We start from the raw sequence: 24,923 nt of genomic DNA, 5'->3' as shown, positions 1-24,923 counted from the left end.
GTGGCTGGACTCCTCCTTTACCACTGTCGTCTGGTGGGGAGGACCCCTTAAGTAGGATCGCCTCTGCCCGTCCCCTCCTCTCGACGGGGACTGCCTTTCCTAGACCTCATCCGGATATTGTGGTATCATCGTATGCGGCTTCAAGACATGTAGATGACGATTGTGGGCCCATGCTGTCGCTATATGGCATAGTGGCAGCGTACAGCCGGCAGGATGGCCTCGTTTGACGGTCATAATTGTGCAGATCGTGCATAACGTGCCCCGGCAGTGCTCAACCCCGATGAAAGAACTGGGGTCCAAGTTCCGCGCCGGGGCAATACTGCAGTAGACTAGTCGGCACATGGGGGTTGGGATCTTGAGATCTGCGGATTCGCGGCGGCCCCATCGTATTCGGGATGTAGGCGTCCGCACCTCGTCGTCCTCGTCTGGGCCGCCCACGTCAACCGCTTCTTGGCGAGGCGCACCAATAGACTCTTGCTTGTTCTTTGTGCTTTCCACGGACTCTCGGGCTGTTTCCAAGGCCCGCCATGTCGTCGGCACGGGCGCCAGCGCTCCCGAGACAGGCACACGCTTCCAATAACCCTCGCGGCACTCAGACGACTAGTGGTGGAGCCGACCTTCAACTACCGAGCGTGATGGGAGATGGTATGGAGTTGATCAATACGTACATTCGCTAGTCATATTCAGCTGAAGTGGGTATCAATCACATTGTTGCTCAACCTGGCCCACCCGCAACAATATCTTCTTGGCGTGGATCTTGCCGCTCATGGAATCCTGCAAGACACCCTCCAGCGCTTCCAGCCCCTCCTCGCGGACCTCAAAGGGGTGCGGCGCCAGCCAGCCCTCGGCCAACCCCAGGGCGAACAGGCGACAGACCGTGTAGGCGAAGCGCCTGCCGACATCGCCCCCCTGGTGCGCCAGCCCCGTGTACACCTCGGCGACCTCGACGCTCGTGTCGGCGGTGCTGTAGTTGTGCCCGGGCATCATGACCGCCATGCGCGGCCTCTGCCCGTCAATCGGCGCACCGGCCATGCTCTGCGCTACCACCTGGTCAAACGTGCCCGGGAGCGACACGGCGTCGATCGCGTGTCCCGGTCGGCCGTCTGGGGTCCCAGCATCGTGGAACGCCTGATGAATCGCTTCGACGAGGTCGGACGGTTTCTCAAACGCCGTGTAGTCGAGGAAAGCATCGCCCAACTCGGCTCGTAGATGTTTCCTCACAAAGCAGCTGTGCTCGCTCCCGATCGCGACGATGGGGTGGATGCTGGACGCGATGGCGAGTTTGATGGCATAGGCGCCTACGGCTGACGATGCGCCATAGACGAGGAGAGGCGTGGGTTTTTCGGGGGGCCGTTGCCAGGACGTCGGCAGTTGCAGGTTGTGGTAGAGCGCAAAGGCAGCGCCAAGACCAGTCAGTGGCACGGTCGCGCCCTGAAATGTACGTCAGTCTCGCTCTACTACAGTCGCTGAGCACATGCAGGGGAGGGGAAAAGGAACGCGCGCTCACCTCTTCGAAGGAGACCGTGTCTGGGAGTCGAAACGTCTGATACGCGGGCAGGATCGCATACTCGGCGTAGGCGCCGTGAGGCTCAGGGAACGCATGCAATCCCGCGACGCGATCGCCTAGGCGGAACTCCCATACCCCGTCGCCAATGGCCTCTACGACACCAGCGACATCATCGCCGGCATTGTGAGGTGTGTCCTCCAGAAAGGGGAACTTCCAGTCTTTCTGGTTCGTCCCGGCAATGACGACCCTCACCAAAAGCTCGTTGTGTCCTGGCTGGGGAACGGGACGCTCTTCAATGACGACCTTGCCGCCGGGGTGGACGATGGCTTCCTTCATCTTTGCGTGTTGGTGTTCCACTCCTCCTCCGTGTCGTATCTTGGCAGAAAACGAGGGTTCTATACGTTTGGAAAGAATGTATGTCAGATAGCTGTAATGTACATAAAGGTAGTACAGGTAGTACAGGTAGTAGTGTTGCGGGGAGGAAAGACTGGTGACAGCGACGACTGGTGACTAGCTCATCACATCATCCGGGGCCGTCGAGGGGGTCGTCGACGCTGGACAGGGCGACATGTCCCGGACCTGTGTTGGCTCGTCTGCGCCTTTGCCTAGAGCATGTCTGGACGACTGGGCTCTGCAATGGGCCCCCATTCATCCGTCTGAGTGGTGATGTCACTACAGTGCTTCAGCCAAGCCGGGGAAAAGAGGCCAAGACAAGTCGAATCAAAAGCCCGCGAATCGTTCCAGCTTCGGTAGCTGTCGAGTGAGTGAGTGAGGGCCTGTCCGCTCGACATGACGGTCGGTGGCTGATTCAATGCCCGATGCGGAACAAGGTTTGACGCCGAATAAATCAAGCGCAAAGTACGGGACCTATTGATGGTATGCCATTCTGCTCCGCAGATTGCCTGGCCTTGGCTGCGTCCAATTCATTGTTCTCGTAGACGACTGGATCGGCTGCAAGCGGACGCTACGGTCTTGTCTGGTGGTGACTGGTGACTGGTGACTGGTGACTGGTGACTGACTCTATGATCGCTATTCCGTCGCGCGCTTTTGAGCACGTGAGCCATGTGGCAGCGAGACCCCTATCATCGTCTGTGCGAATAAATCCATCGCCATCTGCTCGTGAAAGTAGAGTATCACCTTTCAATTGAGCCAGTCATTGACTGCGTTCAGTCCAGATGCGGAAATGCGTTGCTGCAAGGGGTCAGCACTGACAAGGACCCACGCATGAGTCACACTACGAGGAGCGTACACAGGCTGTTCAACTTTGATAACGATGTATACACAAAATGACTACTGCTGCGGTGGCGGCGGCGGCATTTGCTGCCCAAACAAGAACGGGTCCGCAGGGTTGCTCGCATCAAAGAACCTCTCGAAGCTGTTGAACTGATCCACCGACAACGCCCAGTCCATAAACTCGCTAAAATAATTGGGATCGCTCTGCTCACTCGGGTCCAGCCAGCCAAGCCCGTCGTCCATGGCGGGATCAATGGCTGTTCCTCCCGTGACGTCCAGCCCATTCGGCCCAGGGACGGGCGCCGCCGCCCCCGTCGTCGTCATTGACGACGACGACGCGTTGGGTGGCATCTCCTGCGGCGCGCCGCTCGTGATGCCGTACCGCAGACGGCCGGTGAGGAGGTCCGCTTTGCCCATGAGGTCGCGGATAATCTTGGCCGCGTCGGCGGCCACGGCAAAGTTGGCGCCGAAAATGTCAAAGATGGCCACGCCCTTCTCCAGGGCCAGCCGGGCGTTGGGCGTCGACGGGTGGATGGGGTACGCCAGGATGAAGCCGCTGATCGTAATGGCCGCGTTCCACTGCCAGAAGAAGAACTCGGACCAGCCCCCCATGAGGTCGGTCTCGGTGACGACCTGGTGCATGACGAGCGTGTGCGCAATGGCGTGGGACACGCAGGCGGCCGCGTGTCGCTCCGCGATGGGTGTGTAGGTTGTCGAGTTGGAGTAAAAGGTGATAAACGGCCGTGACAGATTGAGGATCTGCGTGTGGTACATGAGCTCGAGGCAGATGCGCTGCCGCTGGAGCCACATGGGCGCCGTGAAGTCGATGTTCAGGGGCGTCCGGTCCACGGAGAAGGCCTCGCCAGAGTAGCGCCGGCACATCTTGAGGCTGCTGGGCACGGCGTCCGCCCAGGCCGTGATGACCGGGATGCGCGTGGCGAGAAGCTCTGCGCACGACTCGAGTGCCTGGGGGTCCTTGTACAGGGATCCGGCGGGACTGCTGGCAATAGCCTCGCCGCAGCGGTCGTACAGCGCCGTGTGGACACTGAAGCTCACGTCGATGAGCTTGGTGAGCTGTAGGTTGTAGCTGAGCCAGGTGACGTTGCCAAACGACCCCAGCAGAGCGCCGTTGGCCGACGCCGCCTCGATATCGTCAGACGGCATCAGCGTCGACACTTCTGACCGGTCCATGCCCACGGGGCGACCGAGCTTGGCCGCCGTCTTGGCCTCCATCATCCACAAGATCCACCACACACGTCGTCGAAGCTCCTTTTCCGGACGCGACATGTCGGCGGCGGGGTCGTGGTGGAGGCCTATGATCTGCGCGGTCCGGATGGCCTGCGTCTCCGCCAGGTGCGCCATGTTGTGGAACGACGCGCAGCAGAGATAGGCAATGGAGAAGATGAGGCACTGCACCGTGTTGAGCGTCGGACTCTCGAGATCCGCCGTCAGCAGCGACTGGCAGCGCCTGTAGTACCACCGACCCGCCATGGTCGCGTCGTCCGACGAGGAGCTCCCCGTCGTCGCCTTGGGCATGAACGAGTATCCAAACTGCAGACAGACGGCCAGCACAATGTCCACCAGGGGCGACATCTTCCGGTACGGTCTTCTCGGCTCCCACAGTGACGCGTAGTGGCGCCTAAAGTCGGCCTCGTCCACCACCGGCGCGAAGCAGTGGTACGATTCCCAGAAGAGACTGAGAAAGTACTCCTCCTGCATCCGCGACATGGAGGGATTCTTCCTCCCATCCGTCCCGGGCGAGTGTGGCTCCCCCTCCTCGGCCGGGGCCTCTTCCGCCTCGGCAGGGTTCGTCATGGCAATGTTCTTCCTCGCCTCTTGCGGCTGCATGCAGCCCGCCGCGCATGGCTGCTGCAGAGCCTTGTTGAGGTACGTGCCGATGCGACTGACAAAGTAAAAGTGAGACGAGGGCCCATAGTAGGACGTCTGGTCGGACCGCGACGTCGCCAGCCAGATGCCCTCCCACTGCGGTTTGGGCTTGAGGGTGAAGGAGGGCGTGCCCTGCTGCTGGCTGTTGTGTGAGTTGTGCCGACTGGACGCCGTGGGGGACGCCGACGTGGTGGACGTCTCTGTCGGCGTGGGTATCATGGCTTGCTGCTCCTTGAGCTTCAACCCGGCAATCTCCGCCTGCTGCTCCTTGACTTTGAGCTTGAGCTTCTCAATCTCCCTGCGTCATTTGGTCAATCGCGGACGTTCGTTCACATTGATGACGTGCGTCACGGCTCATCCTCACCTCATCGCCTGCGGCAGCGTCCGAGGCTCATCAGTCCCCTTGTGGGTGCAATCGGCCCCTCGCGCCCTGCACGCTCGACACGGTCTGCCATTGTCGCATTTGATCCTCCTCGCGCGACACCAGTCGCATGCCCGCGAGACCTGCTTCCTCGTGGGCCGGACTGGCGGCTCCGCTGTGGCAGGGGTCGCGCTCACCGTGTCTGGGCCGTCTGGGCTGGAGGACGTTTTGAGTTGCGACGACGACGGGATACTCGTCATGTTGGCTGGCGGGTGAATCTGGTGAACGTCGTGCCCCCAGTGTCAGTCGCACTCTCAATATTGAAGATGGGTTGACGGAATTGAGCCAGAGAGGTAGTACGACAATTCCAGCACGGAATCGCGGACGGAATGATGGCAAACTCGTTCCGCGACTCCGGCCATTGTCGTGGAGGGTTGTCCTACCCCACAGATACATCGAAATCTTGGCCAAGCATCGCTTGGTCCGGTGGAGCGCTCGTTGCATTGCGCTCGCAGCACACATGACGCTGAACATGTAATTGTAGAAATGGGATCTGCAATGCCAGATTTCACTATGTTTCATTTCGCCTCATCAATTATGGCGGCATATTCCATTGACCCCTGCTATAACGTGGCACGCCACCTCATGTGTCTGAAACCAGAGCAGGGATATCGTCAACCTTCTTCTCGCCTCGCAAGATGCCGTCTACGGCCGTGAAAAGGGGATACTCGGCCTCGAGGCCCCTTGCTTTGAGGAAGCTGTTCACCTCGTGGGCCGTGGACGTGCCCTGCAGCTTCTGACCGTTGAGGTCCTCGCGCTCGACATCCTGCACCGAGACCCCCTTCTCCACGGCCTTGCGCGCGCAGCGAAAGTTGCGCCCGCCCGAGCTCGACGTGATCAAATCAGCCACGCCGGCCGAGGACTCTGTGAACGTGCCCGTGCGCACCGTCTCGCTAAAAAACTCCTTCCCAAACTTGACCATCTCCATCAGGCCAATGCGCATAATGGCCGCCTTGGCATTGTCGCCCCACCCTCGGCCGTCCACGAACCCGGCCGCCAGCGCGACAATGTTCTTGAGCGCGCCACCGAGCGACACGCCCGCCACGTCGGACACCATCTGGACGTGAAAGTAGGGACGGTGAAAGAGCATGCGGAAGCAGTTGTGGTCCAGGGGAGGGTACTCAATGGGCAGCGGGGTGAGCTTGGTCTTGGACTTGCGGCCCCGCGCGTCGAGGTGCTGGATCTCGGGTATCTCCCCCGCCGCATCGGGGTTGGGGCTCGCGTTCCTGGGCGTCGGCGCCCGGCTGTCCATGGGCGGAGGGTCATAGGCAATCGTAGTTTCGGACCACTTCTCCTGCGCAATCTCGCTGGCAATATTGGCGCCACTCAGCGCCCCGCAGTAGATGCCGAGGTCGTCGCCAATCCATTCGCTGAACAGGCTGATCCCATCGTCCGTCACGTTGACGCCCTTGATGCACGAGATGCCGCGCGCAAAGGGCATGATCTCGCCGCGAATGCCCTCGCACACCTTGCGGATGAACTGGTGGGGGAGGTTGAAGATGAGGATCGTCGAGTTCTGGACGGCATCGTTGAGGGAGGGGTTGGCGACGATGTTGGGGGGTAAGGCGACTCCGGGGAGATATTTCACGTTCTCGTGGTACTTGTTGATGACCTCGGTGAGCTTCTGGGGCGTATCGGCCGTCGACTCGTTGTAGTGTTTCGACTCCTTGGGTATCGTGACGTCCTCCTCGTATACCCACATTTGGACATTTTCCTCGAATACGTCAGTGTGCTCGCGCGTGTTCTCCGCGATGATTTTAGCAATGGTAGAGCCCCTAGCTAGCATCAGTTGTTGCGTCTCGCCGTGCGGTAAGGAATCCAAATTCACCAGTTGCCCGACCCTACAATGGTCACCTTGTGCTTGCGACTGTGTCCGCCTAGGAAATTGGAGCTGCCCATTCTGCTGGCGCCGACGAGTGTCGAAGTCGAAAAGTACTGGAAAGTAGGAGGACAGAGACTTCGAAAGGTGGGAGAGGAGCGTGCTGTGATAGACCGCAACATGAAGAAGAAGAGCGCCACGATAGTTGTTGGGGGAGGGGTGAGGATGCCTTTGTACCACCTGTATCTCAGTAGCCCGCATGTAAGTAGTACGTACTATCACGCAGCTTCTGGCAGGGTCACAAGCTTGTCGTCACGCATTTGGGCTAGACCAAATGGCAGAAAACGGTCCAGTCCTCAACAGCTTTCCTCACCGCTTGCCATATGCGGTAACACTCGCCCGCTAGCCAGGGCCCCCCGAAGTGTGGCCCGCGGGATTTCCCACCTTCACATGCGATTCACGTTCTTCTCGAAGGTCACTTTGAGCCAGGAACAGAAATCCCTTGTCACATGCAAGACGGATGACCGCCGATACGATGCAGTCACGCAATACGACAATCCCAACCCCTGATCTGCCCTGCAGCGGGCCGATTGTCTTGGTGAACCCTTGGGTCTCCGCACTGCTTTAAAGCTCGTCTGATCACTTGGTGCTCATAGGCACGAGGTCCAATGTGTTTGCTAGATGACTGCATACAAGTCTAGCGTTGCCCATGCTGAATGCCGAGGTCTTAGCTGACCTCCCCTTGCAGAAGACTCGTCTTCTCCTCATCTGGCTGAGGCTTGCCTATAGACAATCGCCGCTTGCTCATTGCCGATTGGCCCTCGTCCTCGTCCTGCGTATGCTCTCCATCACCAAACAACGGCTTCAAGATCCAATCGTACAAAACCCAGGTGGAATTGAAAAGCAGAGTCATGGTCTGCGCAACAACCCACGGGTACCGGCCGTTCTCGTCGGCTGTGTATTTGGCCAAGGCCATAAAGGTCAGGAACATGGGTCCAATCGTCGCCATCAGGACGAGCTTGCCAATCTTTTGTCTCGTTGACGTGACCGTGTACGGCTGCAACGAGTGTAGCCATTCCTGATAAGCAGCGGGGAGGTTATGCTCCTCTGCGCCATCAGTGATCAGCTTCAAGTAACGAGCGCTTGGTTGCGCATAGTCCGGGTCATTGCGGCGTGTCCTCGAAAACAGTCTCTTCCACCAGGTTGACCGGCCCGGGTCGTCGGATGGTAGGTAAGGCGCGTACAGGGTCCTCGCAAGGAACGGTCGCGGCAGTTCGGGCAGCGGAGGTTTCTCCGGTATGGAAGCTGAAGGCGGCAGAGGGACGCAAGGCACGAATATCTCTTGATATCCCGAACCTCCACCTTCCGTGGCCATGATTTTGCGGTAGTCCGACTTTGTCACCTCGTACACGACACCCATGAGTCCTCCGTCCCATTGTCCTTTCGAGTAAGCGGGCGGCTCGAATGGGAGTTTCGGATGGTCTGGCAGCTTGGGCTTCTCGGGGAGCTTCCTGAACGCAACGTTGCCAAAGCATGGTTCCGCGTACGGCACGCCAGGCAGGCTCATTGTCAAGCGAAGAGTCGGCGCCGAAACGTTGATTTCGGAAAGTGGGCGGATGCCTCGCTTGCCTCGAAAGGTTTCTTCGCACAGATTCGATCCATATGCGAGGTAAAGAATGGTTCCAGAGTCCGCTTCTAGATCCTTGTTGGAATCATCTTGCATTAGGTTCTCTGTAAGGCGCTCGATGGGCGTTTGCGGCGACTTCGTAGCGTGCGCGGGCGAGTTGTAGTGGGCGCTCTTGACTTCGTCCGGATGCACCGTCGAAGCGCCAGCATGCGGCGAGCGTTGACGAGACATGTTTCGGACTGGTGTTCATAAGAGCAGAGCCGCCGATGTTGAGTTCTAGATGGTTGGCATAGAGGGAACGTTGATGCTCACAATGACAGACCGTCGACGGGCTTGGTTTTGAAGGACGGGCCATCGGCGGCGCATGTTGATTGCTCATCACGGCGGAGTGGGTGGAAAGTGGGTGTAAAGCAGGGGTGCTTGTTGCTGAATAATTGCGGGACACGGAACGCCGCCAAGATCCATTGAAAGAGATCTCTGGGGTTGGCGCCGAACATGAGTGGTTGACTCTTCAATCTTCCGAAGCCCGGGTTTCATTCTAACCTGCGGAACGTCGCGCAAAGTCCGCAGGCAACTGTACTGCTACGGCGGCGTTCCCATCGAAGTGATGTCAGCGCAAGAGTGGCAGGACGAAAACATGCGCATGGCACCTCGATCAGGCGATCAAGGTTGCAGAGGTCGTGTAAGCCAGTCGGAGGTCCGCAAGTGCTATGCACAAGATCATGAAGAATCCTTTTTCCGATATCTGCTGCCATTGCAAAGCTGCCCTCCAACGGGGTGAACAAGGGAAAGAGTCCCCGAGTGGGCTTTGTTCCAATTGCAGGCACGTCGGCAGAGACGGTCACGCAAGATGGACGTGGGTAGTGTTGGCAGGAGCTCCTGCCTAATAACAGCGTCCGATGTTGTCGACACGAAATCCTGAGGCAGTCAAATCCCTAGGTCTCACGGTGTAATTGCCGCCTGAACTTCACCCCGCAAGCTAATCCACATCGCCAAAGCAAGTGCAAACTGACTGTCCTTGAGCATACACTTCAAGTCGCGCCCTACCTCGAGGCTGTTCTCACGATCCAACTCGTCCACGCGCCAAATGATCCTTCCTTCAAGAGTAAACGACTCAAATGGCACCTCAAACGAGAAGGGGCCGGCAAGCTCCAAACCATCGGCCAAAGTCCCGCGTGCACGCATATCCCCTCGAAGTCTCTCCCGCGAGTCCCAACATGCTGTCTCCCAAGCAGCAGCAGCTACCACTCGACAGCAAACGGGGCCGTAACGACCTGACACCTCACCTCGGCAAATCCACGCCAAAATTCATTCCCAGCCACGTTGACGTCTGGGAACAGTTCGGAGGGGATAAGCATCACCTTCAACACAACCAAGCTCCGAAGCAACGCAAAGCTAGCGTGGCCTGGTCAGAGGTCAGCGACGCATTCTCTACACGACGCAGCTCCCCAGCCAAAGAAGGCCAGACTCCAAAAGCGGATTAGGATTTTGCTTCTGGTCTAGGCACAGATTACGATAACTTTTCAGTCCCTCCCTCCTCCAGCCCAAAACCAGGGTACGATAACTTGCCAGATACCATTCCTCTGAACGACACTGTGCAAGGGTACATCGGCCAGCTGCCAGCGGTGGACTTCTCAGAAACAGCTTCGGTCTTTACTGCACGTCGAAGCTCGCCTGCTGTGGAAGACGGCGGAGGCGATGAGGAGTTTCTGATCGAGGACACCATCGGGAACCTTGCAATCCTTGCGGAAGGATTGGTTGACCCATATCACCTTCCTAGAGATCCAGAGCAGGCCACTGTTGATCGTGAGAGCACAAACGTCGATCTAAAGTGCAGCCACAAGCAAGGGTCTCATCAAGAGGAGTTTGAGGAGCTGCTCTCTGATGCCGCATGGGAGGAAATCCCAGTACTGAAAATCGACAAGTCTTCCAAAGCAGATGATTCAAACTCAGAGATAGTGGATTTCGGCCAGATCAAGAGACAACAGGCACTCGAAGATCGCATCAGCTGTTCAGGGGAAGGCGACCGCGCAAACAACCCGCGTCAGTCAAATGCTGTCCTCCAGTTCAACGGAAAAGATAAACAGCACCGTCAGCCTCGAGCTTTGATGGTGGAAGTAACAAATACCTCTTGTCAGAGTTCTAAGCTAAGGCGAACTTCCGAGACATCTGCAGAAGCAACACAATCACCTCAGCAGCAGTGTCCACAAGACACCAAAGTGGAAACTACCCCCGAGCAGATTGAAAGTCTCCCTGAAATGAAGACCGGGGACCCAAGCAGCACCAAGCGGAAACAGCGTCCCAAGCCGCCGTTGCAGTTCAACAGCGCCTCACAAGTTGCCGCAGGTCAACCGCAAGCTGAACTCGCGAAGCCTCCGGTACAGAACGTTTCACGCCATCGTGCCTCTGAGTTTCAACAACAGGTGGATTCACCCGTCGATGGTCAGGGGAGCAACCCCGCTGATTCGAAATCTCTGAAGAAGCCTGGGACCAAACAGGCGAAGTCCTCTGCCACGACTAGCCGGCGAAAAGGCCCCAAATTGGTGGGAAAGTCATCTTCAGTCAAGAATTCTGTGAAAGTCAAAGACGCGCCTATACTGAAGGCTGACAGCGAGGCTTCCGAGCAATCGTCTCATGTCCCTGAGCTGCCACCTACTTCGCTGCCCGAACCCCAGCATAACGACATGCCGCCGCCTTCCATCAACCCTCCTCGAACGAACGTGCGGACACGAGGTCAAGCTGCCGCTGAGGCTACTCGTAATCAACATGAAGCGGTGTCGGAGGAAGCTGTGCCTGTCACGGCTGATACCGCTCAAGCAACGACGAGCGACATGCGATCTGCGAAAGCCATTGGCTCTCCACCGGAAATGTTGAGCAGTCCGGTGATTGAGGACACATATGCAGATAACCAAATCCTCAGCGATTCATCCTCGCCCAGTGACGCTCCCGCGATACCCAACCCGATCGAAGTGCCAAGTGTTCTCGCAGTGGTGGTCACAGAGAAGATATCAAAGGCGGAGACTGCCCACAACGATGGTCCCGAATCCACTGAGATGACAACGGCAGACCGGCCACCCCTTGAGAAAGATGGAAAGGCTGTGTTTGATGATGTTATTGCGATTGAGAGTGACGCATCTTTTGACTCCGCCATATCGTCTGATGACGATCAGTCCCCTTCCATGGAAGCTGAAAGCGACAAACAGCAGGCTGCATTCCAAGCAGTCAAACTACATGATGAGTACCACGATGGTGACAACCGTGTGAGGGAGGCCCGACACGATGCCGAAACTGGGTCCTCCCTGCGCGACGGTTCCACGACGCTGGTCCAAACGAGAATTACCTCGGATAACCTCCGGCCGCAGGAAAGAAAAGTGTATCATCAGAGCACTGATGACCAAACCGTAAAAGCCGGGCCCGGTATAAAGCAGCATGTGGAGTCCACTGGTCTTACGTTTCCGACGCGGAGGAAAAGGGTCAATGAATCGCCGATGACTACGACCAAAGACACCAGCGAGCAACCTCTCACACAAGATCCTGGGGTCAAAAACCCGGTCAACTTCCGCGAATTCGCCAGCGGTCGGGAACGCCAAGGAATTGTTGGCGCAGAAAAGCCCTTTATGAAACCAAGAAACACGTTGCCTCTGGTGCAGCGCGAGCAAGCAGCCAAGAAGAATCTGCGGCAACTACGTAACAAACATTTCGAAGAGCGCTCCCAACGCCAGATTCGTCAGCTCCCAAGGCTGAAGAGTAGGTCTGTCAGCATCAACGAAGACGGGAGCCCCAGACCTCTTCTTCAGCCTGGAGATATCAGAGTCGCACAAGTGTACCATGATCCCGGACCAGGTGATGATGATCTGGAGACAGATTTGCTGCCAATCCGAAGACGCTCAAGCAAAAGGTTACTGTTTCCCAAGTCCATAAAGAGCGGCCAAGCCCCTGTCGAGCTTGTTGATAAACCCAAGCTTGCAGTGGTTGGCATTACGGGCGATGAAGCTTCAGGCTCGCATTTAGCGCGCGTATTAAAGCGAAAGGGGGGTTGCAAAGATGATGCTAGACCCTTGAAGAAGACTTTGCAACGGAACCTGGAAGATGTTTACCTTCGCGAGCCGCGAAGCACGACAAGCGCGGACGCTGGGAACCGCACAGACGAAGAGCAGACCTTAGTGAATACGCCAGGAGTGGAAATTGCGCATCAACTCCACGGTGTAGTCAAGGTTCGTCAATCGGGCAAAGTTGAGACCTGGTACGGACAATAACTAATGTTCGCACAGCTTTTTACAACACGCCTGGACAGCGCTACCAAGGCTGTCGATGAGGTCGTCGATGCTTACGAGAAGGGGACTTCGAACTGTCTCGACAGGATCGACCAACGTATCACAAAGGAGTTCGAGGCTTTGGGCGACGAGTGGACGTCTGACGCCCGCAATTTTTCCCGCGTTGCAGAAGACAACAAGGCCACCCTCGTAAGTGGGAATCAGTCGCGCAGAGATATCGCCGGCTTCTTCAAGTCCGTATCGGGTGATCGCCAACAACTCTACGTCAAAGCCGCTCAGAGCTTGCGATCGTTCGAGCGTCAGATCCTTGAGGGTGGATTTTGATCATGTTACAGGTTTGCGCGCGATTATGGGCATGTTTAATTTTTGGAGGCACCGAATCATGTTTGTTCGACATGTGATTGTGGTATTCTTCGTAACGGAGGCGCATATGGGCGGGTGGGAACTTTATGAATTTCGTCGTGACAATGTCTGGAGGGTTTGAAAAAGAGAGTCTACTGCAAAGAGAAAGAAACCCGACATTGGTAATTAATTCTATTATCACTTGAGCTTTGCTCGATTTGGTCACCTATGAATGAATGTTCGAGTGTCCGCGGGGAAGATCGAATATGATTTTCACATGCGGTGTAGGGTAGCCTGAGCTTTTCGTGGCAGGGCGCCAGTTGACTTTGACCAGAAGCGCAGACGATTGGAGCGTCTGCCCCAGACTGCGTACAGCACAGAGTACAAACGTATGTTCAGTTGCTCAGCTCGGTTCTAGAACTTCGATGCCTAGAAAGAGGGCTTTAGGCTGGGCTGTGTAACTGGTCTTTGAGGATAAGGTGCGCTGCGCCGTGACGTATGCACTTTTTAGCTCCATGTGCACCCCCCATTCCTGAAAATGACGGGCGAACGTGTTTAACCGGGTGTGACTCGTGCCCAAGAGATGACGAGCAGGCAAGCGTTTGCGCATATTAGCAATGTGATACCCATTCCCTGGCATTCTGCAATCCATCGTCGTTCTCATCATACGCAAATGCTATCTCGACGAATATCACCGAGCGACAGCTTGTAATTGCGCCGCCCGAATCAACGACAACCGACAGCTGTCTTTCGAACGTCTTCAACATATAACCCATCCGATTCAGGGCATGAGCACCTTTGACAACGAGGAGGCCACAGGCCGCTCATCATCGTCACCAAGCAGGTAAGAGACACGGCTTTTTCTCTGCACGTCTCTCCTTGCCCGCGTGTCCGATGCACTCTGCCATTTGCACGGAGATTGCCGTGTGCCAGTGCTAGCGAGTCTGGGGATCGGTGGGGAATGAAGGGACTTGACTGTGCCACCATGACTACGTGAGTGCCATGGTGGCGCAAAGCGCGTGGCAGTGACGAATCCGGTCTGGGCGTGCCCAACCGCCTTACCTTGCGGAGGGGCGGCGCGATCCAGGGTCCACGCAGAGCTCCAGCTGGCGCGCGCGCGAATCAACTCCCATCAAGCACTGGGTTATTTTTTCTGGTTACCACATGCTGCATATGTGGTCACGAGAAAATCCTCCATGTTTGGCCGGTTGATGGTTCGAGCGAGAGTTGCTTCACGAACAGACAAACGGAAAAAGAGAAACATTCCCTGGCGCCTGAGCGATCTCCAATTTTCAAGCTTCGTCATTCCCGCTCGCTGGCAGGTGCTGCTGGTCCAGAACCCAGGTCAGCCGCCCAAGGCCCGCCCCTCTTCCATCTCGGGCTCATCCCATTTTCCCTCCAGGACCGCCTCGCCTCGCTTCAGTTCCATTCCTCCCCCCCTGATCATTTGTTAATACCCTCACTTGGCAGCCGGTTTTCTCTCTCCTTTCTTCGCAAAAGTCGCAAAGGAAGCGCCAGCTCCGCCGAAGCGTCAACAACTTCGATCATCTCTCTTTTCTCTGACGGCGACGAAGACGACGCCAACTCGTCTGGAACCTCCTTACCCTCCGACAAGGGCAGCCCTGTGCCCCTGCGACGCAAGAGAATGCCGTTGCGCGACCGTATCGTGCGCCACTTTGGCCATTCACTCTCCCCTGAGAAACCCTACCTCAGCTATTACGATGTCCTACTCACGCTCGAGGACGTCAAGTCCCTGAAAAATGACTGGTTGACCGACAACAACATTGCCTTTTGGGAAGAGTATCTCGAGCGCGAAACGTTGCCAAAATTCCCCCAGGCACGCATCGTTTTGTTGCGACCGAGCATGACGTTCCTTCTAATGAAAGAGCCCGACCAACGCGCGATTCGCGCCGCGTTGCCGGACTTCTCCAAAGTCACACACATCTTCATGCCGATCAACGACAACCGCAATGTCTCCGTGGCCGAGGGCGGCTCGCATTGGTCACTCCTCGTTGTGTCCGCGCTCGACGGAAAAGCGTTCCACTACGACTCATTAGGTGGGGCGAACTATCACGAAGCCAAGCTCGCGACAACGAAAATGTCCCACATTCTTAAGAGACGGTTGGACTTTGAGAACTTGCGCGATGCGCCGCAGCAGGAGAATGGCAGCGATTGCGGCGTCTTTGTGTGCATCATCATGCGTCATCTCCTGGTGAAGCGGTTGTTGAGTGCGAACGCGCGCGAGAAAGTGAGCATGAGTATGGGCGGCAAGATGGTCGATAGCAACGGCGGGAGGAAAGAGATGCTGGCCATCATTGAGAACTTGCGCGAGGAAGGTGAGCGCAGGCGGTCGTAAGTCATTCTACTTGCTTCAACAGTACGTGGACTGGAGTGCCGTGACTGACCATGTACCAGGAGAAGCGCAAGTCCATTTGCATCAAAGACGCCCCCGCGAATCGAATAGAATGCGGCACGCTACGGCTCCCAGAGGGACTATGAGGAGATCTCGAATCACCTGCGCATGCCGCGCGTTGCCAATACGCCACCACGAAGCGATAGTCACCTGGCGCCTGCCCACAACGAGGCGCTGAGAACTCGCTGTGATCCGAAAGAGACACATGCTCTCAAAACGTACGGCACGAAGGGCTCTGCGAAGACATCGTACCCATTGGTCGACCCCCCACTAGATTCAGATGTATATGACTTTCCCGGGTCGTCACCGATATCGACCAAGCGCAAAAACGCTACTCCTCCCGATTCTTCATCTCCTCCTTATCTCTCCGCGTCCGCGGCATCGAAACAGCAGGGTCCGGCCAGTGTCTTTGCCAAGCTGCGAAGGCCAAAGAGTCATTCATTCCGATCTTACGCTAGAAACAAGATACCCATGCGCTGAGCGAGACAACACGTTACGGCTGTGTATAGGTCTCTTTTGTCGAGCGACTGATTCGTTATTCTTTCCCTATTGAGTCACTGGTATTACGAGCATATGAAAGGAAGCATGGTCCGCGGCAATGATGGGTGTTCAGGGCGGGTGAGCATTCTCATTCAAGGAGTTGGGCGGTTTGCGAATGAGTTCACGAAGTTTATGCGTTTACGAGCAATTATTTTAACTGCATGCATTGGCCTCCTCGGGCTGCGATACCAAACGCCTAACTCCCCCCCCCCCCGGTTCGTGACTTACGTCTTGCTAAAATAGTGTGAAAAATCCTCGGCTATAACACCATGACCAAGCCGACCCTACAATTTGTCTGCAAACGCAGGGTTCTGCTCCATCGTGGACGAGACATACCCCCTCAACGCTGCCCATCGACTCGCCCGCCCTTGGTCCTCTTTGCTCTTCACCTCCTGTCCCTCCATGGACTCTTGTGTTTTCGACGGTGCTTGATCAGCCAAGTTGGCCAGGTTGGCCATGTTCATCCCAAACCGCTCCATCTCCCCCTTCATCATCCTCTCCTTCCTCTTCAGCGCGCCCGGTCGGCTCTTGAGGCTCCTTGCACGGACCTTGCCCATTTCCGGGGCATCACTCACATCCGGCAGAGCATCCTCCAGTCCATCCAGCGCCGTGAGTTTGTTCCCCGGTCGCTTGTGCCGCCGGTGGCCGCTGCCGCCCTTGTTCTTGCCGACGCGGTTCTGCGCATGGGGCGTGGACTGGATCTTGGAGAGAAACGAGGAGTGCTTGATGGTCCGCTTGTCGCGCTTGGAGGAGATGAAGCTGTCGGAGACCTGGGCGTCTGGGCGGAAGAGCTTGCTGGGAAGGAGGGGGTGGATTTGGCCCGTGATGCGCTGGTGGCGGAGGGTGCGGGCGGATGGTTTGGAGGACGGGGGCGCTGTGGGTGCCTTTGAACTTGTCAGCGAACATGGCTGCTGACAGATTGACTCCCAGGGGAATCTGGGAGACATGGGACATTTCGCGAGGAAGCATACCATTGTGGTCGTGGATGTTGCGATGTCGACAATGGGTGAATGATGGTCTGCTGCTCGATGGCGATGCTGTAACCAGAATATTTTCGGTGAAGAATGTAAACTCACCGAGAAGCATTGGACTGGAACCTTGGCGGGGTACCTCACTTCGGTAGGTGCCAAAATTGAACAGACACTTTTGGCAACGATTACTGCCCCTCCAAGGGTCCAATCTAATGTTAGCAGGTCATTATTATTGCGTTTGATACTCTGGGGCTGCTCGAATTTCCCTCCAGAATAGGCCAAGAATCAGGATGGACCGTATAGATCATCTGCGCCGAGAGATCTCGCTCCGTGAGTCCGAGCTCGCGGAGCTGAGATCTCAACTTGCACTCGCTGAATCTGAGCATCGTCTCGCGAAGCAAGCCGAGCCCTGGGCTTGGCCTTTGAGTGGTGAAGAATACCTGCGCTATTCACGGCAGATGATCGTCCCCAACTTTGGTATCGAGGGTAATGAATCTCTTCGGCGAGCGTGGCGTCATGACTGTTGGCTAACATCTTCCAGCTCAACTTCAGCTCAAGGCCGCCAAGATCCTCATCATTGGCGCAGGAGGTCTAGGCTGCCCAGCGGCGACCTATCTTGCGGCCGCCGGACCTTCGCACATTGGCCTCGTGGACGGAGACACTGTTGAAAAGTCGAATCTGCACCGCCAATTTGCCCATGCAACCTCTCGCGTCGGACAGACCAAGGTCTCCAGTGCGATCACGTTCCTCAAGGACTTGAATCCGAACGTGGCGTACAAGGCATATCAAACAAATCTGTCAACGTCAAATGCCGAAGAGATCGTCAGAGAATGGGACATTGTGCTGGACTGCACAGATCATCCCACCTCGAGGTACCTCATCTCGGATATATGCACTCTGCTGGGGAAGAGACTTGTATCCGCCAGCGCCTTTCAAAAAAGCGGACAAATGATGGTCCTCAACGATCCACCCGGTCAGGGACCTTGCTACAGGTGTGTATTTCCCAAACCTCCACCGCCGGAGAGTGTCGTTGGCTGCGGTGAGGGTGGGATTCTGGGGCCCGTGGTCGGCACAATGGGTGTTCTCCAGGCCCTGGAGACTCTCAAGGTCATCAACAGGGAAGCGCCACCAGAGAAGAACATGATGTTGCTGTTCAGCGGCATGGCAGAGACGCCGTTTCGATCAATCAGGATGCGAGGGAAGCGCAAAGACTGCTTTGCCTGCGGGGAGAATCCTAGCCTGACCCTAGAAGGGCTGCAAACCTCCATGGACTATGTTCAGTTCTGTGGCGTGCGGCAACCGGTGTCTCTTCTACAGCCAGAGGAGCGTATCAGTGTCAAAGACTATGCTGAGAGTATCATGGGCAAGGGCCATGTCCTTTTGGACGTGAGGGAGAAGGAGTTATTTGGGCTCTGCCACCTTGCTGGGGCCGTCAACATCCCAATAGGCAGATTCATGAACTATCGTGGGGAAGAAGTGCCGCACTGGGTGACAGACACCATCCCTGGTGGTGAGCCAATCTACGTTGTGTGCAGAGTGGGCAACGATTCTCAAATTGCGGCGCAAAAGCTCATGGACATGGGATTGGGCAAGAATGGGCGCTTCATCGGAGATATTGAAGGCGGGCTTGTTGCTTGGAAACAGGTCGTTGACCCCGACATGCCCTTTACATGATGGGTCAAACACACAACGCGTTTCAAGCCATACTGTATCCGTATGGCCTTTCACACCCTCAGTCGCGCGTCGATCTCGAGGACGAGGCCCGGATAGAGGGGGCTCGGCGATGATCGAATCGCCGGGCGAGATCTTTGACTGCCCTTTTCGACAGCGTACATCTGCCCTAAGCACGCAAAGACCAGAGCAGACCTCGACGCATCGGCGCATCACTGGAAACCTTCACCAAGCGAATCTGCGGAACGAAACTCGAGGAAGAACAACAATTTTTTGCTCCTAGGCAAGAAGTCACGCCTCCACAAGGCCAACCAGGGAAGACAATCGGCTCATGGGGCGTCTCTGCGGTGTTTCTGGCCAGGCTTCAGTGCCCCTCTTCCCGCTGTATTGAGCTGGAGGCTTTGACGAGGCCTGCAGGGCTCTTGGCGCCCATTGCTGGTTAAGAGAGTGTTCAGCGAACCTTTACGAGGCGAAGCACTGAGAACGATTTGTATTAGGGGCTGTTTCCCTTTCGTGCTCAAGGCCATGGGTCTGAATGATCCGTATGGCTTACCGGTAGTTGCGATGTGCAAAATCGTATTATAGGACTCGGATTCTATACTTGCCAAAATTTTATCTACACCCCCGCAACACCTCTTCCGGCGAGACTGTGGCAGATGCGTTGAGCCATTTCGGCTGTTGTCCATCCTGTGTCCGCCGTAGCACTTCCATGATCTGCATCCTCAGCGACAGACCAATTTGCAATCCGAGAGGTTCGAATCTGTCATCAGCCGGGGACAACACGCACTGAGATAACATGGCGAGCCTCAGATATTGACTGGCTTGCATTGGCATTGAAAAGTACACAAACAATAATGCTACACTGATGATGAGTGGCGACCCTTTTTTCCATGACCCGAGCCGCACCATGAACATGTACCTAAGGAAATGATGCTTTGAGAGCTTGGTATTGCCCACCTCATATCAAGTTGGCAGACTTCTTGCGGTTGAAGGCGCGCTGATCCTTCAGCCATTGCCTGTATCCATGGACACTCTGGATCTTCTCGCCGTAATAGTCAGGCACTGCCGTGGTTAGCGTTCAGTCATTTTGTGAGCTTTCAAGATTGACAACTCACCAGGGTTCGCTGCACTCGAGTTGGTAGGGTCGACACGGTTCTTCTTGATCCGCGAAAAGAACTCCACCTCCTTCTTCTTGATCTGCCCGACGACCCGACGGTTGAGCAGATTGAACACCTGCCCGCCGATGCTAGGTCCGACCAGCCAGCCCACGCCCGCAGAAGCGAGGGTCAATATTCCGAGACTGAAGATGGGGTCGAGTGGGATCATGGCGACCAATGGCTCGCCCATGGCGGTAGGGAGCAGTGTCGCGCCAGTTGCGAACCCAATGAGACCCGTGGTCGCGCTGAAGGCAAGCTGGACGCGGCGGCGGCGCATGCGCAATTTGAAAAAGGTGTTCCAGTCTAGCGGAGGTGTGGTGTTGGCTGGGTTGGAAGGGACCTGCTCGGATGGCGGGACGGTGGACGAAGCACGTTGTTGGGCCAAATCTTCGCCGGTGCGGAAGGTGCCGGCGTTGATCTCTTTTTGCGCGGCATTCGCATGGTTGGATGAGGAGGTGGACTTGTATCGGATCTGGGCGAGAATGGCCGAGCGCAGAGGTGTTGAGACGGCGGATGAAGAGCTGCCAATGGAGCTTGCGATGCCGCGCGAGCAGCAGCTCGTCAGAAGGCCGGCGCGGCGCATTACGGCGACTGTGAGATTGACGACTCGAGGAATCGATGCGTCTGGTTGTTCTGCAGCTGGAGAACTCTTGGCAAAGGCGGGTTCCGTGGTGGTCGTAAATTTCAACTTGGCTTGGAGCAGTGGTCGTCGACGGTGGTGATCTCATTGCTTGATGTCGAAGATTATTCGGGTCGTCGCGTCACATGATTCGCTGTGGCCCGTGCGCGTTCTCCACGACTTTCAGCTTCCACCCCAGATTCGCGGTAGCCGACGACTTCAACTTTACCTTTGTGGTCAATTGGACTTCACTGTATGTATTACATCTGCGGTATACTGTTCGACACCTTGGTCGCCCCATCGCATGCCCATGCCTATACGGGACGCCCAAGACACGCAGCTTTTCACAATTGCGCTCATTGTTGATGCCGCAAATCAGCACGGCATGTACACGGATAAAGGTGCTCTTGTGATATTTCATGACCAAATTCAGCAGTTCCAACCCCCGTCAACCTGCTGCGATGACCCGGTAACGTAGCTTGCGGCATCAGACAGTAAGAAGATGACAACCTCGGCCACTTCTTTGGGATGAGCTCTTCGCCGCAAACATATCCCATCCTCAAAAGTGACCTTTCCATCTCCTTTGATATCCTCAGATGCTCGAATCATAGGAGTGTCGATCGGTCCCCTAGAAAGCATGTCAGCATGTAACTTCCGCGGGAAGTGGCGCACGTACGGGCAAACACAGTTGCAGCGGATCTTGCGAGGGCCGAGCTCCTTGGCTGCTACCTTTGTCAAGCCGACCACTGCGTGTTTCGAGGCGACATAGGCGGCATTGTTCTGGAATCCGATCAAGCCAGCTATACTCGCGGCATTCACAATTGAGCCTCCTTCGTTCATTTGCGGGATTTGAGCGCTGTGTTCTCGTCAGTATGGATCCGCAGCCCAGACCAGAGGGGATCTACCGAAGACAATTCAGCACGCCCTTTGTGTTGATACCAAGCACAAAGTCCCAGTCATCATCTTCAATCTCTTCGATGCCTCGGATGCCGATGCCCTTACCAATGACGCCTGCTATGTTCGCTGCGCCGTCCAGCTTGCCGAATTCCTTGACGGTGGCGTCTATCCAAGCCTCGACTTGTTTGCGCTCGCGGACATCGACGACAGTCCCAGACGCAATCCCGCCACTGTTCTTGATGTCATCCACGACCTTGCGAAGAGGGCCTTCCTGGACATCGGCTAAAGAAACCTTGACGCCTTTGGAGGCAAGAAGCTTCGCAGTCTCGAGACCTATGCCTGAGGCGGCGCCGGTAATCACCACGACTTTATCTTTCATCTCGCTGTTTCGTTGTTTCCAAAGCTCTTGGAAAGACGACCTGTGCGTGAAGAAGGCTTGCTTATTCCTCTGATTCTATCTTGCACGTGAGAGAATGAAAGAAAGCCTCTGCACTCTGGAGAATTTATGGTCGTTCCACGTTCCATGTACTTGGATTCCATCAAGCCGCGGATCCCAAATCGAAAAGAGCGCACCTCGTGTGCTTCCTTACCTCCCAGTATCGACGGACATATGGCATCATGCGGGGATAATACTTAGCGTGGACGGGTGATCATAAGCGGATGTTTGATTCCATCGGAAGGTCGCGCACCTGGGATGTGCTTGGGCGGTACGAATCCTCAAACCACATGTCCCATGGGTTTCCCCTTGGAACATGAAGGCTTTGTGCACTTCATCTTACAGCCTGCATGCCATTGTTCATGAGCGCATTCAATTTCCTGCACAGCTGTCCTCACTTTCTTTCACCGCGCTTCCAGAAGCTTGATGCGGAGAATCTGGAGAACAGTCCCCGTTGTGGGGAAGATGAAGGAAACCGCATGGTACCGTGCTGCCCAGGGAAAACATCTCCGTAGTTCGGAACCCACAACTTGACCTCGAACCTTAAGACCTCCAAATTCAGGCAGATCATCTTCCGGGGGGCAGTCATGTTCACGGCTTTTTCGGTCATTCGATGACCATGAGCTTGACACCATGACTTCGTCCTCAGATCAGACCTCGACGCCGGCAAGGCATCGTCATCGGGCAACAGCCGCGTGCACACAATGCCGCAAATCACGAATTCGTGTAGGTTGTTCGGATCAAGAATATTTGGTGACCATGGTGGTTGACTGCGGCAGTGCATCTTTGACCCCAAGAGTACCACGTGTGTGAACTGTAGAGACAGCGATTTTGTCTGCGTGTACGATGCCAAAGATGGGCGCAAAAGGTGAGAGCAAGAGGGGCCATGATTCATCGTGATATTAACCCATTGTGTAGCCGCGCATCGGCAAAAGCTGTCGAGACAAAGCTAATGCGGCGTATAAACGATCTCGAGAGACAATTGAAGGAAGCTCGGGCGACCGACCAAGACCTTCTTCCACCTCAAAGCCAGGTGACGCCATTAAGCCAGCCACCGCCCTATACATCACCGGACAGTGAAGATGAGAACAAAGAAATCAGACCAGTTGATTCGCCGGATTTGGTTGTCACTAAGCTTATGCCTTCTGCTATCCGTTTTGACATGGCCTCTGGCAGGGTGCGGTACTTTGGGTCGACGACGCACATGAATGTTCTCGCTCGCGCAAGCTCGAACCATGACGTTCCTGCTCGGCGTGATACCCACTGGCCAGTTGCTCTCCTCGTTCGCGATTTGTCATCTGAAACACACGACTACCTGATGGATATGTTCTGGGATCTACACAACTCCGTGGTCCATTTGGTACATGCTGAAACTTTCTCCCGAGACCAGGAACAAGGAGGAGTCGAGTTCTACTCGACGTTCCTGCACCTGACGATGTTGGCGACGGGATTTCGGTATGCAGACAAGACCAGAGGTGACATTCGACGGCTTGCGTTGCCGGGGTACGCCACCTCCACATTGCATGAAAAGGCAAAAGCGCTTGCCAAGCTTGAGGTCGAGAAGCCAGGGGGTATTCCATCCATTCAAGCCTTCCAGTTACTCGGAGGCTTGGAATTCTGCTGCGGAAACGATGATACCGGCTGGCTGTACACAGGCATGTGTTTCCGTATCATCTTTGATGCCGGTTTGCATGTCGACCCCAGTCAACTAGGTCTGCCGGAGAGAGATGTGCAGATCCGACATATGGTCCTCTGGGCGTGCATGGTCACAGACAGGCAAGCACACTATCACCAGCATGGCTCAACCTCGCTGACTTTCTAGGCTCTGGTCGCTGTACTTAGGGAGGCCCACGACGATCAAAACCACCGACGTTTCACCCGCCTGCCTGTCCTTCGATTTTGGCCGAATGATTCTCTGTAGACCATCATGGCATGAGAAGAAACCGACCACAAGGGTATATGAGGCTCTGCTCCAGATGATGGAGACAATCAGCCAGCTATGTGAGCTCAGGGGGCCAAGAGCGCCCAAGTCAACGGAGACGTACTTTAAAATGGCGGCCATCGATCAGCAACTCCGAGATTGGTGCGCTAGTCTGCCACGACACCTTCAGTGGTCCCTCGAAACCCAGAAATCGATGCCGCCATCGTATTACCTTCTTCAGTATGTTCTAGCACAACCGGTTGCCAGTGATAGAATCTGTTTACTGACCCCAGATAGCACGCAGTATCATGCAGCAGTCATATTGCTACATCGGCCATTTGTGCGATACAGCGAGAAGTCGGAAGCGGATGTGGGCAATCCTTTCACCAGCCTGTCCCGCACCAGTTGTGTCGAGAGTGCTGAGCACATTGCCACCATTTTCGAACAGTACCGCGCACGCTTCGACATGGCGCAGGCCTATGGCACGGCTGTGCAACATGCTGGCACGGCAGTAACAGCGCTCATGGGCGAGGTCATACTTCAGACGGACATGCCTCAGCGCGACAAGTTGATTGAAAAGATCACATCGCTGCGGCTCGCCATCAGCTTGATGGCAAAAAACTACCAGCCTGCTGGGTACATGACCAGCGTGGTGGACCAGTTCATTCGTAGCATGCAAAGTGCGGGCTTGGACAAGTCGGAACCCGAGCAACGAGCAGATGCCGAGAGCTCTGGTCCAGAAACGGCTGCGAGGGGGCCTGCCGGTGACCTCCCATCACAGCCCCATCATGACTTTGTGCCGTTATCGCAGTGCCGGACTAGGATGGGCGACTCGTTCGCATTTACGCCCACTTGTTCTGGATCCCAGTCGCCGTCGGGGCTCCCATTCTTGCCATCGTCGTTCCTTGAGGGTCTGATCATGGATGACACAATGTTCTCGGGCTTGGCTGGTGCTGCAGACGGAAATCTCCCCTGGGACTATCCGCCCGAGCTTTAATGAAAGAAAGGTTTATAGATGGGATAATGTCACTGTGCAAGAGTGACAAGTGAAACTCTGTTGGCCGTGTAATTGGTGAACGTCTTTGGCAGTTGGCTGCGTGACCTAATGCCCGATGGTGCAGGGCGCGTGAAGCCCTGCGCGGCTCGGCACGTGCACTACGTCACCAGAGCTGGTACTAGGCTAGGCAC

At 55.9% G+C, this 24,923-nt stretch overlaps 10 protein-coding genes across 10 annotated transcripts; 4 read left to right on the top strand and 6 right to left on the bottom strand.

The window, feature by feature from the left end:
• Positions 1 to 2,797: 2,797 nt before the first annotated feature.
• On the bottom strand, positions 2,798 to 5,248 carry J7T54_007107 (putative transcriptional regulatory protein-like protein; the record flags this gene model as incomplete). The annotated part of the gene is made up of 3 exons (XM_051510779.1): positions 2,798 to 4,925; positions 4,992 to 5,057; positions 5,112 to 5,248. 3 exons carry the CDS (start codon positions 5,246 to 5,248, stop codon positions 2,798 to 2,800), a joined length of 2,331 nt encoding a protein of 776 aa, XP_051366321.1.
• A 383-nt stretch (positions 5,249 to 5,631) lies between these two features.
• On the bottom strand, positions 5,632 to 6,947 carry J7T54_007106 (Glycerol-3-phosphate dehydrogenase [NAD(+)]-like protein; the record flags this gene model as incomplete). Its single annotated transcript, XM_051510778.1, has 2 exons — positions 5,632 to 6,823; positions 6,877 to 6,947. The coding sequence occupies 2 exons, from the start codon at positions 6,945 to 6,947 to the stop codon at positions 5,632 to 5,634; spliced, it is 1,263 nt and encodes a 420-aa protein (XP_051366320.1).
• A 647-nt stretch (positions 6,948 to 7,594) lies between these two features.
• J7T54_007105 (uncharacterized protein) lies at positions 7,595 to 8,725 on the bottom strand (the record flags this gene model as incomplete). Its single annotated transcript, XM_051510777.1, has 1 exon — positions 7,595 to 8,725. One exon carries the CDS (start codon positions 8,723 to 8,725, stop codon positions 7,595 to 7,597), a length of 1,131 nt encoding a protein of 376 aa, XP_051366319.1.
• Positions 8,726 to 9,711: 986 nt separating this feature from the next.
• J7T54_007104 (uncharacterized protein) lies at positions 9,712 to 13,092 on the top strand (the record flags this gene model as incomplete). Its single annotated transcript, XM_051510776.1, has 5 exons — positions 9,712 to 9,909; positions 9,979 to 10,585; positions 10,670 to 12,241; positions 12,641 to 12,708; positions 12,766 to 13,092. 5 exons carry the CDS (start codon positions 9,712 to 9,714, stop codon positions 13,090 to 13,092), a joined length of 2,772 nt encoding a protein of 923 aa, XP_051366318.1.
• Positions 13,093 to 13,898: 806 nt separating this feature from the next.
• On the top strand, positions 13,899 to 15,466 carry J7T54_007103 (NEDD8-specific protease-like protein; the record flags this gene model as incomplete). The annotated part of the gene is made up of 2 exons (XM_051510775.1): positions 13,899 to 13,954; positions 14,611 to 15,466. The coding sequence occupies 2 exons, from the start codon at positions 13,899 to 13,901 to the stop codon at positions 15,464 to 15,466; spliced, it is 912 nt and encodes a 303-aa protein (XP_051366317.1).
• Positions 15,467 to 16,347: 881 nt separating this feature from the next.
• J7T54_007102 (uncharacterized protein) lies at positions 16,348 to 17,037 on the bottom strand (the record flags this gene model as incomplete). Its single annotated transcript, XM_051510774.1, has 2 exons — positions 16,348 to 16,947; positions 17,035 to 17,037. 2 exons carry the CDS (start codon positions 17,035 to 17,037, stop codon positions 16,348 to 16,350), a joined length of 603 nt encoding a protein of 200 aa, XP_051366316.1.
• Positions 17,038 to 17,324: 287 nt separating this feature from the next.
• Positions 17,325 to 18,708, top strand: J7T54_007101 (Adenylyltransferase and sulfurtransferase-like protein; the record flags this gene model as incomplete). The annotated part of the gene is made up of 2 exons (XM_051510773.1): positions 17,325 to 17,520; positions 17,576 to 18,708. The coding sequence occupies 2 exons, from the start codon at positions 17,325 to 17,327 to the stop codon at positions 18,706 to 18,708; spliced, it is 1,329 nt and encodes a 442-aa protein (XP_051366315.1).
• Positions 18,709 to 19,663: 955 nt separating this feature from the next.
• J7T54_007100 (Presequence translocated-associated motor subunit-like protein) lies at positions 19,664 to 20,445 on the bottom strand (the record flags this gene model as incomplete). The annotated part of the gene is made up of 2 exons (XM_051510771.1): positions 19,664 to 19,767; positions 19,821 to 20,445. 2 exons carry the CDS (start codon positions 20,443 to 20,445, stop codon positions 19,664 to 19,666), a joined length of 729 nt encoding a protein of 242 aa, XP_051366314.1.
• A 465-nt stretch (positions 20,446 to 20,910) lies between these two features.
• On the bottom strand, positions 20,911 to 21,757 carry J7T54_007099 (3-oxoacyl-[acyl-carrier-protein] reductase-like protein; the record flags this gene model as incomplete). The annotated part of the gene is made up of 3 exons (XM_051510770.1): positions 20,911 to 21,109; positions 21,158 to 21,337; positions 21,387 to 21,757. 3 exons carry the CDS (start codon positions 21,755 to 21,757, stop codon positions 20,911 to 20,913), a joined length of 750 nt encoding a protein of 249 aa, XP_051366313.1.
• Positions 21,758 to 23,949: 2,192 nt separating this feature from the next.
• Positions 23,950 to 24,732, top strand: J7T54_007098 (regulatory protein CefR; the record flags this gene model as incomplete). Its single annotated transcript, XM_051510763.1, has 2 exons — positions 23,950 to 23,975; positions 24,033 to 24,732. The coding sequence occupies 2 exons, from the start codon at positions 23,950 to 23,952 to the stop codon at positions 24,730 to 24,732; spliced, it is 726 nt and encodes a 241-aa protein (XP_051366312.1).
• Positions 24,733 to 24,923: the final 191 nt, after the last annotated feature.

The sequence above is a fragment of the Emericellopsis cladophorae genome (assembly GCF_022114955.1).
Source record: "Emericellopsis cladophorae strain MUM 19.33 chromosome Unknown NODE_2_length_1295279_cov_118_880017, whole genome shotgun sequence".
Lineage (NCBI taxonomy): Eukaryota > Fungi > Ascomycota > Sordariomycetes > Hypocreales > Bionectriaceae > Emericellopsis > Emericellopsis cladophorae.
Note: the sequence above shows the minus strand (reverse complement) of the source record. Positions and strands in the feature narration are given on the sequence as shown.